Source organism: Numida meleagris, chromosome 2 (genome assembly GCF_002078875.1).
Source record: "Numida meleagris isolate 19003 breed g44 Domestic line chromosome 2, NumMel1.0, whole genome shotgun sequence".
Lineage (NCBI taxonomy): Eukaryota > Metazoa > Chordata > Aves > Galliformes > Numididae > Numida > Numida meleagris.
Genome location: NC_034410.1, coordinates 59120096 through 59137008, shown reverse-complemented (window position 1 = coordinate 59137008; position 16913 = coordinate 59120096). Strand labels below are relative to the sequence as shown.

The 16913-nt window shown below is 37.5% G+C and overlaps 1 protein-coding gene across 1 annotated transcript in view; it reads left to right on the top strand.

Moving 5' to 3' along the window:
• The window catches only part of DTNBP1 (dystrobrevin binding protein 1), a 67727-nt gene that overhangs the window by 29056 nt on the left and 21758 nt on the right, over window positions 1-16913 (top strand). The window contains exon 7 of the mRNA XM_021388286.1: window positions 167-189. Coding sequence (XP_021243961.1) covers window positions 167-189 — 23 coding nt within the window. The remainder of the gene's footprint in view (window positions 1-166; window positions 190-16913) is intronic.

Below are 16913 nucleotides of genomic sequence, written 5' to 3'. Positions count from 1 at the left end.
TTTGAAACGGTTTGATCGAGTTTGATTTAGATAAGCGCACTTAGTAGTATTTATTACCCTTACAGATGATGAAAATAAAATTCTTCGCTTTTTGACTTTTAATGAGTCTTAACTTTTCTAATTTACATACTTGCTTATTTATTTGTATTCTAATTTTCTCCTACAGGAAGGAACTTGAGACCTTCAAAGGTAAATTGTTTTTTTTTTTTTCACATTTTACTTGAATATTTACAAGAGTTACTGTAGTTCTTATATCAAATGAAACCAGGACAGAACTGTTCCACTTCTGCATTTGATAATCTGAATTTTATGTCAGACCCAGCAGGCTCTTTCTTGCTTGGTTTACCTGTTCTTGCTACTGGTTTCTTTGGGAGAGTCATAACTGTAGGAAGAGCACAGGGGATACTGTTGTTTTAACTAGATTTCAGAGGTTCTGTATCTAATTCAGGTCTCTCCTTTGGTGTTCTGTTCTTGAAGTTAAGTGCTTTGTGTTCTGCTAGTTACTGTCTTTTCTGGAGTGAATATATTTTTGATGTGTTGTCGGCTATTAATTGCTAGGCTTCTATCTAGCTAATTCTAGGATATTTTCACAGTATTGTTAGATCAGAAGGATGCAATTCCTGCAGCTCAACTGGTTGGATATAAATTATTATACATACACGTATAAATCCCAAACAATATGCAGCGGCTAGCAACTCTGTGATGTTTTATTGCTCTGTCACTGTGGTGCATAGGTGGAACACATTACCATTCTCAGTTAATCTTAAATTCAGGCATACTCTGCCTACTAATATTAATGTTTGATCGGCTTGAGAATTGTTACTATCTTTTGCTTTGAATAAGGTATGACTGTGGCTTTGTGACTAGGCCTTATTTGTGAATACAAAGTCAAGTACTTTGACTTATGCCAGTTAACTGTCTCTTCAAATTGAAGGTAGGGCTGGGAATTTCATCAACTGCATTCCTCTTGACTTTTCAGTTCATTACTATCTAATCCTTACATAATGCTAAAAAATGAAAATAATAAAGCTAACATTAGCAGATTATGTAAAATGTCACTTTAGCTTACCATAACAACTCTCTTTTTTCCATTGAGTTGACAGCTTTCAACACAGACTAGCGCAATATAAAACCAAGCTTATTCTATCTCATGGCCAGACAGCTACTCTGTAGTACCTGATGCTAATGAGAGTAGTGAATCTTATTTTTGTTTCTTTTGATTAGGGGAGTTAAGTGAGTCAGGGGAATGGTTTCCAAAATTATTTCTCTCTTGGATTCTCTTTTTTTCCTCACGGAGATGGTAACTTCTTGTGACAGTAGATGTTAATGTACTTCACAAGGACAAATATTTTCATGCAAGGGAAAGGTATTAGCCATGTGCTTACCTTGAAGTTTATGCCTAACTAACTGGTTTTGTAATGGATATAGATGCATACAGTTTTCCAACAGTAGTTATGAAGGCTTATCTTGGTAACCAAGAGAAGGTTTTCACTTTACAGCAGATGTAAACAGATGTCAGGAAAGACTCCGAAGTATTTTCTTGCTTCTTCTCTAAAAAGATCAACTGTAGTCAGTGGCTGTTACCTCAATATCAGTGACTAGGGAGTAAGATCTCATGCTATACAAAATAAAGACCAAGTTAGAGTTTCCTCAAGGTCTGTGGGGTGTTTTCAAACCAACTGATCAAATTTATTCTACAATAATCAAAAGAGCTATTGGAAGCTATGGAAGGCTGGAAAAGCACAAACACAGTGACAGATCTTTAAAAATAGAAATTAAGCATCAGTCAGCCTAAATGTTGTATTCATACATTGAACTCATGGATAGGGTTGTACCCTGTAGAAAAAGAGAGAAGTAATAGCTAATAAACTGTATTTGACATGACTAAATGGTCATGTCAAGCAAGTTTAAATTCTTTTTATAAGATGACAGCAACATAATTTAAAATAAACAATACGTACCTTATTTTAACTTTGGGAACGGCTTGTACTGTTGTGCCTGACGTTATCCCAGGAAGTAGAGATTAAAACTAAAGGAGAATGTGTACATGGCTGATTGGAAATCCATACTTGGAGGGTAGATTTCCATAGTTTCTTACATTGTCTTCATTCTCAGATCTGATTGATGCTGCCTGGAGTTCTTGCTGTTAACGTGGATGGTGAAATATAGGCGCTCACCAGACTGACTTTAGTTGTTCTTTTTCTGGCCTTTTCAGCCAATTTCTGAGTACCATCGTATGCATTTCATCAGCTGATTAGAAACAGAGTGAGAATTTCCTCCTCGTGAAGGATTCATGATTACAGAATGACAAATGTTTCAGTTCTACAGCAGTTTTGTGCAGTCTTAACTGGTGGTTCCTTCTTGCATATTTCTGTTTTAAGCTGCTTCCAGAGCTTGTGCAGAAAATGATCTGCTGTTGGGTTTAGCTTTGTTTGATGTAGCATGCTGAAATAGCTCGGTAGATGGGCAGAGGAAAGGAATGTTGGCACAGGATGAGGAAAAGGCAGCAGCAAGGCCAGGGTGCTTGTCAAAGTTACCCGTGCAATGCAGTCTCCTGAAAAGCAAGTGCTTCTGATGGTACAGTACCTAACAGGTTTTAAGGTTGAGATGTGGAAGTGTTAGCAGCATTGTGCAAAGCACTAATAAGACTTTATCTGAAGTATTGTATATAGCTTTTGTATGCTATATTGAAAATAAGTTAATTGGGAGTAATTGGGTAGATTATTCTTTACATTTTATGTTCCAAGTATAGACTACAGCCTCAACTGATTTATCCTTATGTAACTGCCCAGACTGAAATGTGTTCATAAACATTGTTCATCAAATGACAAGAATTGGGTAGCCAGAAGACAAGAACCCCTTCAAGTAAGGGCACTGTTATTTGGAGACAGAGGAGAAGGCGGCAGTACTTTCCACAAACTGTATACGAGGACATTTAAGCTGAGTATTAGAAGGCTTTCTAATTGTCAGAGCCCAAGGGTTCTAGGGTTGATACCAGTATATACCATGCTCTTGTTATCTAATTGATTTTAACCTGGAGCTTAAGAGGTTTATGAGGAAGATAACATGAAGTGAAGTGCTTTCATTACTGAGGGAGTGGACTCTGAACGTGGGAATTCTTCCAGGCCAGTGCTGAAAAAATGTCCAATCGGAAGCTGATTGTTAAGTAGCATGGAACAAGTACATAATAATATGTTAAGAAATTATGAATGATTTCCTTATTTGTCAACAAAAATACTCTTTTAGAATTTGTTTCTATAGTTGTTTGTATTTGTATAACAGACTGTACTCTTGCACATCCTGAGAAGTGGATTTTATTATTCTTCTCTTCCTTTTGCTTTATGACTATTTACAGGGCCAGACACTCTCCTTTGTTGTTGGCCGTACCTGTGGAGTAGAGTATCAGGACAAAACCCTCCAGTCTCTTTTGTTTCAGCCTCAGGGGTTTTCTATTAAAATGTAAGCATAATGCATTATTTATTATCTATGACACTGAGAAAGTGAAGGTTAGAGGCTTTCCTGCTTCTTGTATGAAGCATCTCTGTGAAAAAGGCAGGAAGTGGCTGGTGTCTCGATGGTTATTGTTACGGTACTAGCACTGGTGTATCAAAAGTGTGGATATGCACTGGAACTGGAACTGGTTTCTTTTTGTAATAAGTTATCTTACATAAGAGCTTTGCTGTCAAAGATGATCGATTTATGGATGAAAACATTGGGTATGACATTTGAAGTAGCCTGCAAGTTTCTTCCTAGTTCTCCTCCATTTCAGTGTACACAGAACCACTTTCAGGAGCTGAATTTTGCTCTGTGCTGCCCTGGCCTGGGTGCTTAAAAAAAAAAAAGTGTTCTGCTGTGGATTTTGGCAATATCTTGCAAACTTAGGATTTATTGTAGACAATATTTGTGTATGTAATTTTTTTTAGTATTTGATGCATTTTACTTTTTGATTTTGGAAAGGAGTGTGTAATTTTCAATTCTACAGTTGAGAAATTAGAACTTAAATAGCAAATACATTGTTATTTTTTCTTTATTCTTGAAATTGACTGCAGTCATATAACTGCACTGAGATTTGAAATCTCTTGGCTGTCCTTTTAGAGACATGATACTACTTATGTTTTGGTGTTGTGTTTTGTTTTTTAAAGTGAACATTGTTTCTGTCCCAGTGCAGCCAGGACTGTGCAGTAGATGTTCAGAGAATACTGTAAACCTCTTTCATAGAAGGAAGAGTGAAGCAGAGGAATGAGGTAGATAATTGGGGGGGGGGCGGGTTAGAGATTAAAGTAGTAAAAGTAGTAAATTGTGCAGTGGTAATAACTTATGTTGCTGAGTTTAATTCAGATGTTGTTCAAGTGGAAACTGTATACATGGCAGACTGTAAAATTGCTTCTAAAAGTCCCCTTTTAATAAAAATAAGCAAGAGGTTTAGGATGAAATGTTTTATGTTTCTGGAAAGAAAGGTAAGCAATTTGGGCTATTTAAAATCAGCAGCGCATCACTTTTTGACAATGAAAGGTGTCAGAAACTTTGTAAGGGCAGATATGCATGTGACTTTAGCTACTGAGTCATGTGTATTTATAAGCTTTAACAGGATTAGTTTCATTCAAGCTCATAGAAACTGGTCATGCAATCATTTTCAGCACATCTGTTTACAGTACAATGAAATATACTTCCAGCTCTTTGCATCAGAGATCCCTACCAAACAAGTCCTGATAATTTTTAAAAGCTTTGTCAAAATACTCTTTCTGAAAAAGAGAATGGTAAAGAGAAAAGGGGTGTTTTTTTTTTCTTTTAGTTTAAGGCATTGTGTCACAATGGAGATGGAGATCTTTTGTCATTGCTCTTTACAATCTAAGATGCTTCTGTTGAACTTGCAGTTTTCTCCACACTTTTTTTTTTAATGGACTCACCTCAACAGTGTTTCAAATATCTATTTTTTTAATTTTTTTTATTTCTTCCTAATCTTCATATAGTCTTGCAGATGCATGGGTAATATGCAGTGGAGATCTTTACAGCCCGTGGTTGACACAGTTCATTCTTTCATTGAGGAAATCGTGCCGTAATTTTGAGTACACAATCCTCTATACTTCTGAGCAAGAGTAGATGACATTAAGGTAGAAAATTATACCAGCTGCATAGAGTCCATTTTCCTTCAGTTTCCTTCAAGAGTCCAATTCCTTCAATCCTTTCCAAGTATACTACCCCCAAACTTTTGTGGGTACATTGTCATATTGTGAACATTCTTCATATTTTGATACTGTGAAAAAAATTTTATTGATAAATTGTGCCCATAACCAAGTTGGATAATAATGATGTACTGTTGTATTGTGAGATTTTATATTTCAGTTACCTCCCTCCCCTATTCAAATAAATGTCGTATTTGTTCGGGTCCAGCTTCCAAAGCATGCTATGGGAAATAAGCAGTGCTTCTGCTGCTAGAGTTTCCTGAGTGTTTCTTGATTATTTTAGAATTTATTTAGATGATTATGATTAAAAAAAATAATAATACTTAAAACTTGTAGCATAGATATAAAACAGGGCAACTCTTATTTTGTCATACCAGAAAACATAGAATCATAGAATGGTTTGGGTTGGAATGGACCTCAGAGATCATCTAGTTCCAACCCCTCTGCTGTGGGCAGGGTTACCACCAATTAGAAGAGACTGCCCGGGGCCCCATCCACCCCTGCCTTGGACACCTCCAGGGATGGGGCATCTACAGCTCCTCTGGGCAGCCTGTGCCAGAATCTCATCGCTCTCTGAGTGAAAAATTTCCTCCTGACATCTCATCTGCATTTCCCCTTTTTCAGTTTAAAGCCAATCCCTCTTGTCCTATTGCTATCCACCCTTGTAAAAAGTTGATTTCCCTTCTGTTTTAAGCTTCCTTAAGGTACTGGAAGACCATAATGAGATCTTCCTGGAGCCTCCCCTTTTCCAAGCTGATCAAGCCCAGCTCCTTCATCCTGTCTTCGTAGGAGAGGTGCTCCAGCCCTCTGATCATCTTTGTGACTCTACTCTGGTCCCGCTCCAAAAACTCTACATCTTGACATTGTCAGCGAACTTGCTAAGGGTGCAGTCAATCACAGGCAGTGGGATCCAAGATGGATCCCTAGGGGGCACCACTTGTTACTGACCTCCACCAGGGCATAGAGCCGTTAACCACAACTCCATGGCTGCAACTTTCCAACCAATTTTTTATCCACCAAATATTCCACTCTTTGAACCCACGTCTCTACAATTTAGAAATAACAGTATGGTATGGGACCATGTCAAAGGCCTTGCACAAGTCCAAGTAGATGGTATCAGTTGCCCTTCCTTTGTCCACTGATGCTGTCACTCCATCATAGAAGGCTACCAGATTGATCAGGCACAATCTGCCCTTGGTGAAGCCATGCTGGCTGTCTCATATATTTAGAACAATTGCTTCATTCTATTGTCATAAAGCTAAGATGGCGTTAAAATTTTTTCAAGGTATTCAGGATTTGGATTTTTTTCATTACTTTGTATTATTTTGGGAATTTATTGCATGTTACCAGCTTCTTTCCTATCCCATCAAGCCTTGTAACTTTGGATGCTTTATATTGTCTGTGACAAGAATTGACCAAGACTCCCACATATAATAAATATTCTCTTGAGAATTGAATGACTTGAGACTTGGTCTCCTCTAGACAATTCTTGAGTGAAAGGCAGATGAGTTTAACTACTTAAGTCTTCCATCATGCTGTAATAGGATAAGACAGATGGAAAAGAAAAATGGTGGAGCGTCCTTATAGCTACCTTGCGTTTTATTTGCCTGATGTGTTTTCCTGTCTGCAAACTCTCATCTCTGTTTAATTCTCAGGACGCTTTTTAAAACAGCCTAGATCAGAGATCTAGCTACTTGTAAGTTCTATGCACTGTAGGAAAAATATTCCCTGCATGTTTAGGTTGAATCACTATCAAGACGTTATTTCCCTTTTATACCTTAGTGAAAGAGGGGCTACACAGTCTGGATGTCAGACTGAAAATTATTTCTCCCTCTTCTATTTTGAAGTTTTCAGTTAATGAGGGAAAAATAGGGCTTCCTTTATTGTGGCAGTACAAGCTTTGGTGGACCTTAGTTGATCATGAAATGGCACCCAATTTTAAGCTTGTTGTATACGACACTGGAAATGGATATGAATGTTTAAAGCTGTAAATAGAAGGATTTCTAAAGGAAATCTAATACTTAGAAAAGGACGCTGGACAAATATCAGATTATTTATGGACAAACCAGTTCATCATCCATCCTTGGAGCAAATATTGTGTGTATTGTGTGTTCTTGCAACTCAGCTTATTAAAGATTGCTTTTGTTCTGGTCACTTATTCCACCTCAAGCTACATCTGTTTTACTGCTTTAAATGCTTTTTTCTTTTTGCTTGCTGTGAGTTTTGGCTATAATGCAGCTTTGAGTGCTGCAAATTTCATAGTGCTGTTTGTTTGTGATCTACTTGCTAGACTTGATTTCAGGTTTCTGTGTGACGGCTGTCACCTGAAAGTAGTATTCAGACAATGAAGTAATATCCATACAATAGTAGTGTTCCAGATACTTCAGAAACCTTGTCTCTGTCAGCATTTTTATCCTAATTATGACTGGGGGATAGAAGAGGGACACTTATTTTCTTTATAATTCTGTTTCATCTCCATGTATTTTTAGAGAATTTTATGGGGTTTTTTGTTTGTTTTGGGTTGTTTTTTCATGTAGCACTTAAGCTCTTTCATCCTGTCATATGTTACTTTGTGTTTTGAGGGAGCTAGTTTATTCTCCCAACCAATTTTAGTTTTGATGTATTTATGTGGCTTTCATTTTTTTCCTCGAATTTTACTTTTTTTTTTTTGCATTCTAGTCTTAAATAAAGTCAAAAGCCCTTTCAGGGATCAGAGGCTCCACAACAATTTTGACATTACTGCAGCTAGAAATAATATGGCTCCTGGAAGTACATGTACAACTCCTGTTGGCTTCATCAGTATTTGACCCTGGATTGGACTCAGCCTTGCTGAATCCCATTTCTGTAAGGAGTGGAGGGGGCCAATGTATTAATAAAACAAGAGAGACTGAGTGAACAATAGAGAATAAGATGAATGGTGAGCCATTTAGGTAATAGGAAAAAATTTCATGGGAACAAAAGCCCTGTCATACCCAGTTTATGTAGAAAATAAAACATTTAAAGGTGTAGTATTTTGGTTGTCTATAACGCTTAAATGACTGATGTGGGGAAAAAAAAGAAAAGCCTATTATGTCTGCAGTGCTAACTGGAATTAGTTCTTTAATTACTGAAGTCCGGACTGCTGGTGGGATTTTCTTGTGATAATGCTTTTCTTTTAATCTTTCCCATAAACATTTTTGGTGTTATTTTCACCAGCAAAATAAATTAGTTTCATAGGCCCTTACACTCCAGGGATTTTTTTCCTCTAATCATGAGGATTTGAGAAGTACATGTTACATAATTTCTTCTTGTCTATACTCTATTTTGAAAATTGTAATCAGGAGCTTTTTGAAATGTGTTATTTTTAAGTAAGAGAGAAAGAAATCACAGTGTCTGTCATGGTTTCCAGCGGCATTGAGTACGCTCGTAAACGGAAGGAGTAACGCATGCCAAATTCTGAGCAATGTCTAACAATTTCTGAAAGACAAAAACAGTGTTGTGTAACTGTAGCATCACCATGACCAAAGATTCTTGGTGATATGCTGTTTCCATATTTTTGTAACTGCATACACATCTGAATTTTTGATGAAAGTCCTGATATATGATACAGAAGATTCAGTTTTCAGAAGAGAAGGCTGCTAATGTGTTAAAAAATTGCCTTCAAGTTTTTGAATATTTTATATGTGAAGTGAGAATAGTATGTAATCTGGTTTGTGGGGTATCTGAGCTGAGCCATGTTAAGGAAAAATACTTTGAGGGGAGATCCATATGAATATTTCCCAATTAAAAAAAAAAAAATCAGATTCCTTCCTTACCTTTTCCTCATCTCTAAACATTTTCAAGTGATTCCAGCTCTCTGTGAAATAAGTGCACGCTGTAACTGCATGCCATGGAATTGTAACACAGTGGGAAGCACCTCCCGTCAGCCACCCCTTTATTCAGCTGCATGTGGTATCTTCCCAAATACATGCATGCATTCTGGTGTGCCACAGCTGCTGCTAGCTTGCATTCAGGTTCCGCAAAGGCAGGGAGTTGGAGCATCAATGTGCATGCAGCTGTGTACGAGTGACCCATTGAAAACTGTTAGCTGCCGTGTTACTGCTTTGAAAAAGCAAGCTTCTAGCATCCGTCTTTGTTCTACATCAATGAAGATGCACATCGGCGAAGCTGCTTGCTAACTGGAGGTGTCTCTTAACTGGTACTGTGCTCCTGTTTAATTCTTTCTCACTGCCATGTCATCTCCGGGAGCCACTGAGAACACTCCAAAGAATTCGTGTAGGTGGAACTTTATTGTCTTTATTATTTGCCAGGTTAATTTGCCAAGCTAATGGAAGTGAGCTTTATTAATTTCTTCACTTACCACAGTTGCCTGATTTTTAAAGGGTGGGCTATACATGGGAGGTTAAATATCCACTTGATTTAGCAAATGTGTGGGAAATAGTGACTTCACGTCTGTTTTGTCAGAGCTTTTGTGTATTGCTTTGCTCTGTTCTTTTGCATTATTTTCAAAATAATATTAATTAGATTGAGTGTGAGAAAATATGAACTAGTAAAAGGATACAAAGGCAACGATACAGCGTTAGCTAAAATTCAGGCAGACTTTTGTCTGAGGGTGGGGTGATGTTGGAGGATGAGAGGGGAGGGAGAATTGTTACCTGGAGATAGAAACTCATTAAAAATTAGAGTGGTGGATTCATTAAGATAGATACGATTGTGCTAATGTTTTATTTCCTTCAGATGAAATATTAAATGATAAAATTATATTTTTAAATCAATTGCTGTTGCTTACATTAATGAGCAGCCTGTGTCATATGAAGCAGCATTCCTGTTAACCATAATTAACAACGTTTTTATGATGTTAATTTGTAACTAAGTAGATGTTTAGAATGGTGCATTAGTTAAAATCAAAATGAGGGGTGGACTTCTACTCTGATTCTTACGTTCTTTTATATAACCAGTGAAGAAGCTTTTTGTATTGCCATTCAGGTGGATTTTTCAGTAGATGTCCAGGATCAACAGATAACATAAATTTGAACTCTTATACTATTTTAATGACCTGTTGTAGTATGCCTTTATCAAGGTGCTACCTACGAGTTGTAGTTTTGACCACTAAATTTGATGTTCATATATGTATAGTAAAGTTTAACATTTTGCATTAGACAATTCACATGGTATGGGAGAACTCCTTTCAATTGCATTCATTAGAAATACTTAATGCACCAAATAGTTATTTTCCACGTATTTAGACAGAACAGTTGACTTCACATAAAGGTGGCAAAATTTACACTCTGTTCTGCTAAATGTAGTGTGACCACTTTGCACTCAAAACTGCTGGTGTATAGCAAGCAGTAGGTATACTACTGGTATAATCCATTTTGTTTCCTTAACTACTTTGTATATCTTGATAGAAGTTGTATTTTGTTTCATTCTGGTTTTTAATTCCTCAAATTGAAATGGAGGCATGCTGAACTGCTGGGGGATGTGAGAGCTGAATCTTCTTATTTTTCCCTTATTTGCGATGATATCCTGGACAGAAGAACAGCTATTTTGTGTGTGTCTGTGTATGTGGCCTAAAATTATATTGCTGTAATGAATAAAATTGGGAATTGCAGAATATTTATGTAATGGAGCAGTAGCAATATCAGGACTCCAGTAAGTGGTAGGAAGAGGTAGCATTAAGCAGGAGCTTTAGTGTCAGCATTAATTCTGGAGTGGTTAGCACCTTTATGGTAACCAGGTTTATTCTCTTTTAATCACACTTCCTTCTATGTTTTCTTCTCGATGACAGGGGAAAAAAAAATAGTGCAAGAAGAAAGATTGGCCTATAATATTTTCATGGTAATCTGTTTGCTCACTGTCTCTGCAGGCTGAGGTTAATAAGAAATTAGGAAATACTCATCTACATGCTCTTAAGGATTGCTTCACTCTAATAAGATTGGAGGTGATGCAGCATTCGGTCTTACCCCCAAAGTACCTTCTTATGGCCTGTGAATGCATCTTGGTACAAATGAATTTGTGATCCGATTCCTTACGGCAGCGTGCGTTCTTTTGGTGTGCTTCTTCTATTTTATTATGTTAGATATGCAAATGTTAGTGCAGGCATTTCATCAATTTGATTTGTAGCTAAATGTATAGTTACAGATCTCATGTTTTTTTAAATATTTCTCCACATGACAGTATTTCTTTTGGTAGTAGTACTGTAAATGTGATGCTATTCTGGTCCTTACAGCGTTCTGAATTAGTAGGAATGCTTTAAGAGCTGCAGTAGAAATAATTTATTCCTCCTGTGTAGCGCATCCTTAGATAAATCTCTATGCCTCCTTCCACAGCAGTCTGTTACCAACTACTTGTTCTGGTTTTTAATCATGAAGCTCAGGAGGGCAGATGCCTGAGGTGTGTGTGTGGACGTGTAACAGTGCTGAAGGTTTCTCTACTGCTCTTCAGGAAAAGGGGCAAGAAGGGGGATGTGCTGGTAACCAGCTCTGCCCAGTTTATTTACTGGCATTTATTTGTGATTGTTATGGATGCCACGTTAAATTGTATGTCGAGACATTAGAACTGAAACTGTGCAAACATAATTTTTAAATATTGTAACTCATGTGGCAACCCATTTATAATGTATTTGTTTTTACTGAACAGGTGCAGGACTGTTCTTTAGAAAAATGATGTTGCATAATTGAAAAGATGAAATACTTACATATTTTAAAATCAGTGAAACATTTTTATATGTATGTAATATTTCTAAATCACACATTTTTACTGGAGTACGTAAGCTAAGGCTGAAAGAGGTTAAGAGACAGTTTTGACTAACTGAACTCGTTTCATTTTTAATGACTTGGGCTACTCGGTAGATTAAGAGGAAATGAAAATCTTGTGGAGATGTCACTCAGCCCTTTTCCCTTTTATGTAGAAGCCAGCTAATGCTATTTTGACACTGCATCAATGAGACTTGATCAAAATGTAGCTGACTGTGTCTCATTATAAATCAAACAGAAACAGTGCCATTTATATGAATACATTTCTGGCTTAATTAGATGATTATATAATCACTCTAGGCCTAGCCCACCGCTATTTCCATTGGCTCAAGAGGCTTCTAACTTGGATCATAATCATGCTAGAAATCCTCACAGATTTCTCTCTTCTCTGGTTTTCCAACATTAAAGTGAAAAACCCCCGCTTCCTTGAGAAGACAACTTAAAATACATGGAGTGGTTTTCTCAGCGTGTCTTGTGCTTTTACACAGATCAGAGATGTAGCTGGAGGTACTTGATGAGGTGATGTTTTGTGGCCCACTGGTGATGTGCAAACCACAGTTGTGTGGACCTGGCTGTCTTAAGTCCTAGTGACAGGTGCAATGTAGTGATTTTTTTTTTTAAGTGTGTTTAAACATGCAGCAGGCTTACTAGGGTGGGCTTTTTTTTACCTTTGCTTTTAAGAGTACTAGTTTACTGTCTGTGCCTTTAGTTTCTTGTGCAGCGCTGCTCCTGGAGCGTGCTGGAGAGCAGGGCCCTCAGAAAGTGCTTGCAGCTTCTGCTTCTGGCTCCAGCAATCTATGTGACTGTCTCACTGTGTTAAGGGCTTGGATGACATATGTATTTTCCCTTTTTGTTTTTTGGTACATATTTAGAGGGTTGCACTGCCAGTCACTTAGTATCTGGTTCTCATCACACCCAAATGTGTTTTGGATGCAAAGCTGTAGGAAAGCTGACAGAATGGAAAGCCAAGTCCCAGGCTTCCAGCATATCTGGGGAACCATAACTGGTATGAAAACTTTCATTAGGCACAGAATGGGAGGAAGTCTGGCAGAAACACTTCTCTGCCTTCTTTTGTCCCCCCATAGAGTTACAGTATGCCTGTGACCTTCGTACCACTGAAGAGGTCTCCTGCATGTTGGTGATTATTGGGTCTAGTTCTCTTAAAATTCATGAAGTGAAAATGAATTTGGTATACAGAAGAACTGTGAGCTCTGTCTACAATAAGAGAAAAATACAAAAAGCTTTTATCTAAAGAAGACAAAAAAAAATGATGTATTCTAATTCATGCTTCATAACAATTTGGAGTTTTGAACATTTATGAGACAAAAAAAATACGTATTTTTGAAGGCAAGTTGCAATATGCTAGGCTATATCTAAAGGCGTTTTTAATGCATTATTGAAATAGACTTGAATTTATTTCAGAAAAGCCAATATTCTGTGTGGTAGTGCTCCCTTACAGTCTGTCAAAGTTCAAGATTCAACAAAGCATTAAACAGAACATGATACTTTCATTTTAAGATGCAAGATCAATATCAAGATCTATTTTTTTTAAAGTATTGTGGCAGTTTTAACACACATTTTGCTACTTTTTGGATGATGGATATAGTCCAGTATGCTTTTATAAATGAAACAGTTCTTTAAGGATTACTCTTATATACACGTTATATATATAACTAACTCTCTAATATTAGCTTAAAAAAAATACTTATTAGATCTAATTCAGTTTTAATTTGGAAATTCTGTGTTTAGTTTGGAGAGTTTGGGGCAGTTTTAAGTTTTGAGACAAGGTGATTCTAGGCGCAGTAGTGAGAATAGGTGACTAACTGCAGTAAAGCATGCAGAAAATAAAACTTGTACTCTACCCTTGCAGTGATTGCTGTATTAAGAAAAGTAGCAATAATAACTGTTACGCTAATCTTGCTTGACATTATTGTTTAAAAAACAGCAACTTGGCTTACTTTATATTTCTGATGACCTTCAGGGCTTGTAACATGATAGAGAAACTGGCAAAGAATTAGTTGCCCTTGGAGAGGTGCTCTACTTCAGCTATTTATATTTTGCCAGTTTTTAAGCTGTTTTGGTAAATAGGGAGATTGCTCTGGAAAAGAAGATGAAGAAAATACTGAGAAGGGATGTCCTGGGATACAGATTGGGCTTTAGTACATCTTTAAGTCGGTCTGGGAACTAATCTGATTAATATTAGTGATACAGGCAGAAATACTGGAAGAGTACTAATGAAACCTGTTTATGACAGATGGGGTGTGTTTTCAGAGAAGAAAAAGACTGTCGATACAGAGCTACAAGAATTTAAAAATGTGAGTAGCAGAACAGGAGCAAAATGTAGCAGCCGTTTGATTTGTTGTTTTGGTTTTGTTTTTTTTTTTCTGTGGAAGAATCTGAGCTTTCTATGGATCCTTGCATTTCCCCTACCACAGTATTCTTGGCTTTTCCCCACGGTACCTTTGTTTTCTTCTTGAGTTTCCAGACCCCTTTCCACGCTCTCCAAAAGCGTTCAGCTTTCTTCTTTTGTTCTGCTGTCTGGCTAACCATGGGTGCATATGGCAACTGTTTCTGCAGTAAGGGACATGGAGGTTGCTTTCTGGCAGCAACCTGTCACGTGCTGGATGTGCCCGTGGAATAGGTAAAGGCACCTTCTCTGGGCCTGTTCCTAGTATAGCATTGCTAATAGGAGAAGGCTTTCTTCAAAGCTCTCAGTTTTGACAGAACCTGTAGGAGTTTGGTGTTTTTCAGTCCTCACCTCCGTTCCAAATGTGGTTGAAAATAACCGTTAGTGGGAAGGGTTGAATAGATTCACAGCTAAAGGCATCAGCAGTAAGCCTAAGATATTCCTAAGGAAAATTCCTGAGAAAACCATGCTAGCTCACACGTTTTGTCCTCTGGTACTTAATTACAAGCCAGAAAGCGGTACAAGTGACAGGTTATTGAGTGAAAATGATTTAGGAGGTAAAGAATCTCCATGATAAAGTTGCATTTGATAAATGAGCTACTGAGATTAATGTAACTGTGAACAGCGTGAATAGCATCCTGGGAAAGATCAGTCATAAGGGCTCCAGTGGACAGCTGCAAATGAGAGGAGGTACTAGAGAAACAACAGAGTTGTTGCACCAGGAAAGCCTGTCTGGCTTGAGGAGTGGCGGTGGGAGAGAATTCCATCAGTAAATATGTTAAAGGAATTAACACCAAGAAGAAGAGGGGAAAAAAAAATTGTGAAAGGCCAGTGTGGGTTGGAGTGGGACATCGTTTTTGGTTTTGGGTGTTTTTTTAATTTTTGCTGATCAGTATGCCTCCAGCTAGTTGTTAATTGTGTTAAACTGTTCTAGTATTAACTCAGCAAAGAGGCTTTCTTAAATCCTATAAGCACTGAAAATGCCATCTGCCTATGGTGTGATACTATTTGTTCTTTTATTCTAGTGTCAGTTGTTTTCTGACTTACTCCAGTCATCAAATTATTTGGAAGGAGGAACACAAGAGTATTTGACCAACTTTATTGAAATCTGTTGGGCAGAAACATTTGGTTTTTTTCCATAAGCTGTTGTTTCTGTTAGTATATTAGAAACTGCTGCTCTTCTACCTACTGTGTGTGAGAACTGATAGCTCTGTTGTATAAATTTAGTTGTTGGTGACTAACCTGAAAGTCAATTTTGCCATATTCTGTTAATTGATATCCATCATTCTTGGTAGCTGTTCTGAAGGTAATACAGCAGTGCTACTGTAAAGAGTTCGGTATAAAGCTACAAGATTGTATGTAACCATCAACCTTGCTCTCAAGGACAAGACAGAAAAAAGTGGGATTATTTATTGATGTGTTTTTATTATCACCAGAAGATTTAACCACATCCCAAGTCCCAAACTCATCTTGGATTTCTTCAGAGATTTTCCTTACTAACTTTCAACTGTTCTGGCCTCTAAATCAGCCTGCTCGTTTCTGTGATGAACATTCCTTTCCATATTAGGAGCACAGGGGATAGGATTAGGGATGAGATTAAATTTAGTAAGAATAATGAAAATATGTTCGTGGTTTTTTTATGTTTAAAAAAAATATTTTCTATTTTTAACTATTGCTGTTTGCTTGGAATGCTAGTTTGCCACGTGCAGAATTACACTGCTTCACCTTTGGTTTTCTATTCTACGTTGTATGCAATATTTTCTCCGCTTTATGTTTTATTAAGCCCTGTTGGAAGTTTTAAGTAACTTACGTAAACATAAAGTTGATGTGCAGTGTAGCACTGTTTTTAGGAATGCCATCCTGACTTCCATCTGCACTTGTATAGAGAACATTATTGGACATCAGTGTGATCTCTTGTGTCATGACCTAAAAAGATAAATGAAAATGCAGTGTGCCCTTGGTTTCCAAGTCTTGGACAATTGCCAGGACTTTGCATTAAAGCCCACTAGCAGTGGTACTAGAAGCATTTTTGCCTTAAAAGATAGGTGGAGTTATATGCGGATCACCGATCTAGCATCTCCAACGGGATGGAGACAGATTTGCTCTGACAATATAATGCGCTTTGCAAGCTTCTATTTTAAGAATTCTTTGTACTGTGACTTCTCTAAGACTATATTGGACAAGTATTTTGTTTCAGGAATCCTACCCTTCAAGAGGCTCCAGGTTCATAATGACAATGTTAAAATCTCCAAGTCAGAAAGTTTGTATGCGTAGAGAGGTATTTTTCATGACTACTTCTCGGCATAAGCCTTTTATATTTTATAGTTGAGTTGCTGCATACTGTTCTTTTGTACTTATGTCTCCTTCCAGAATTCTTGGAGTGATCTGAAAAATCTGCATTCAGCTTCAGGATGAGTGCAGCGCGAGCAGTGAAAGCGCAAATGGCACATCTGTGTGCTGCCTCACTTGATAAGCTGGAGGTATTAATATGCTGAATCAGTTTGTGTAGCCTTGGTCACGCAGCGCATGTACATTGTGCTTTCAGTACTGCTGATGTGACGAGCTGCCTACTGCTTTTCTCTCTAGTCT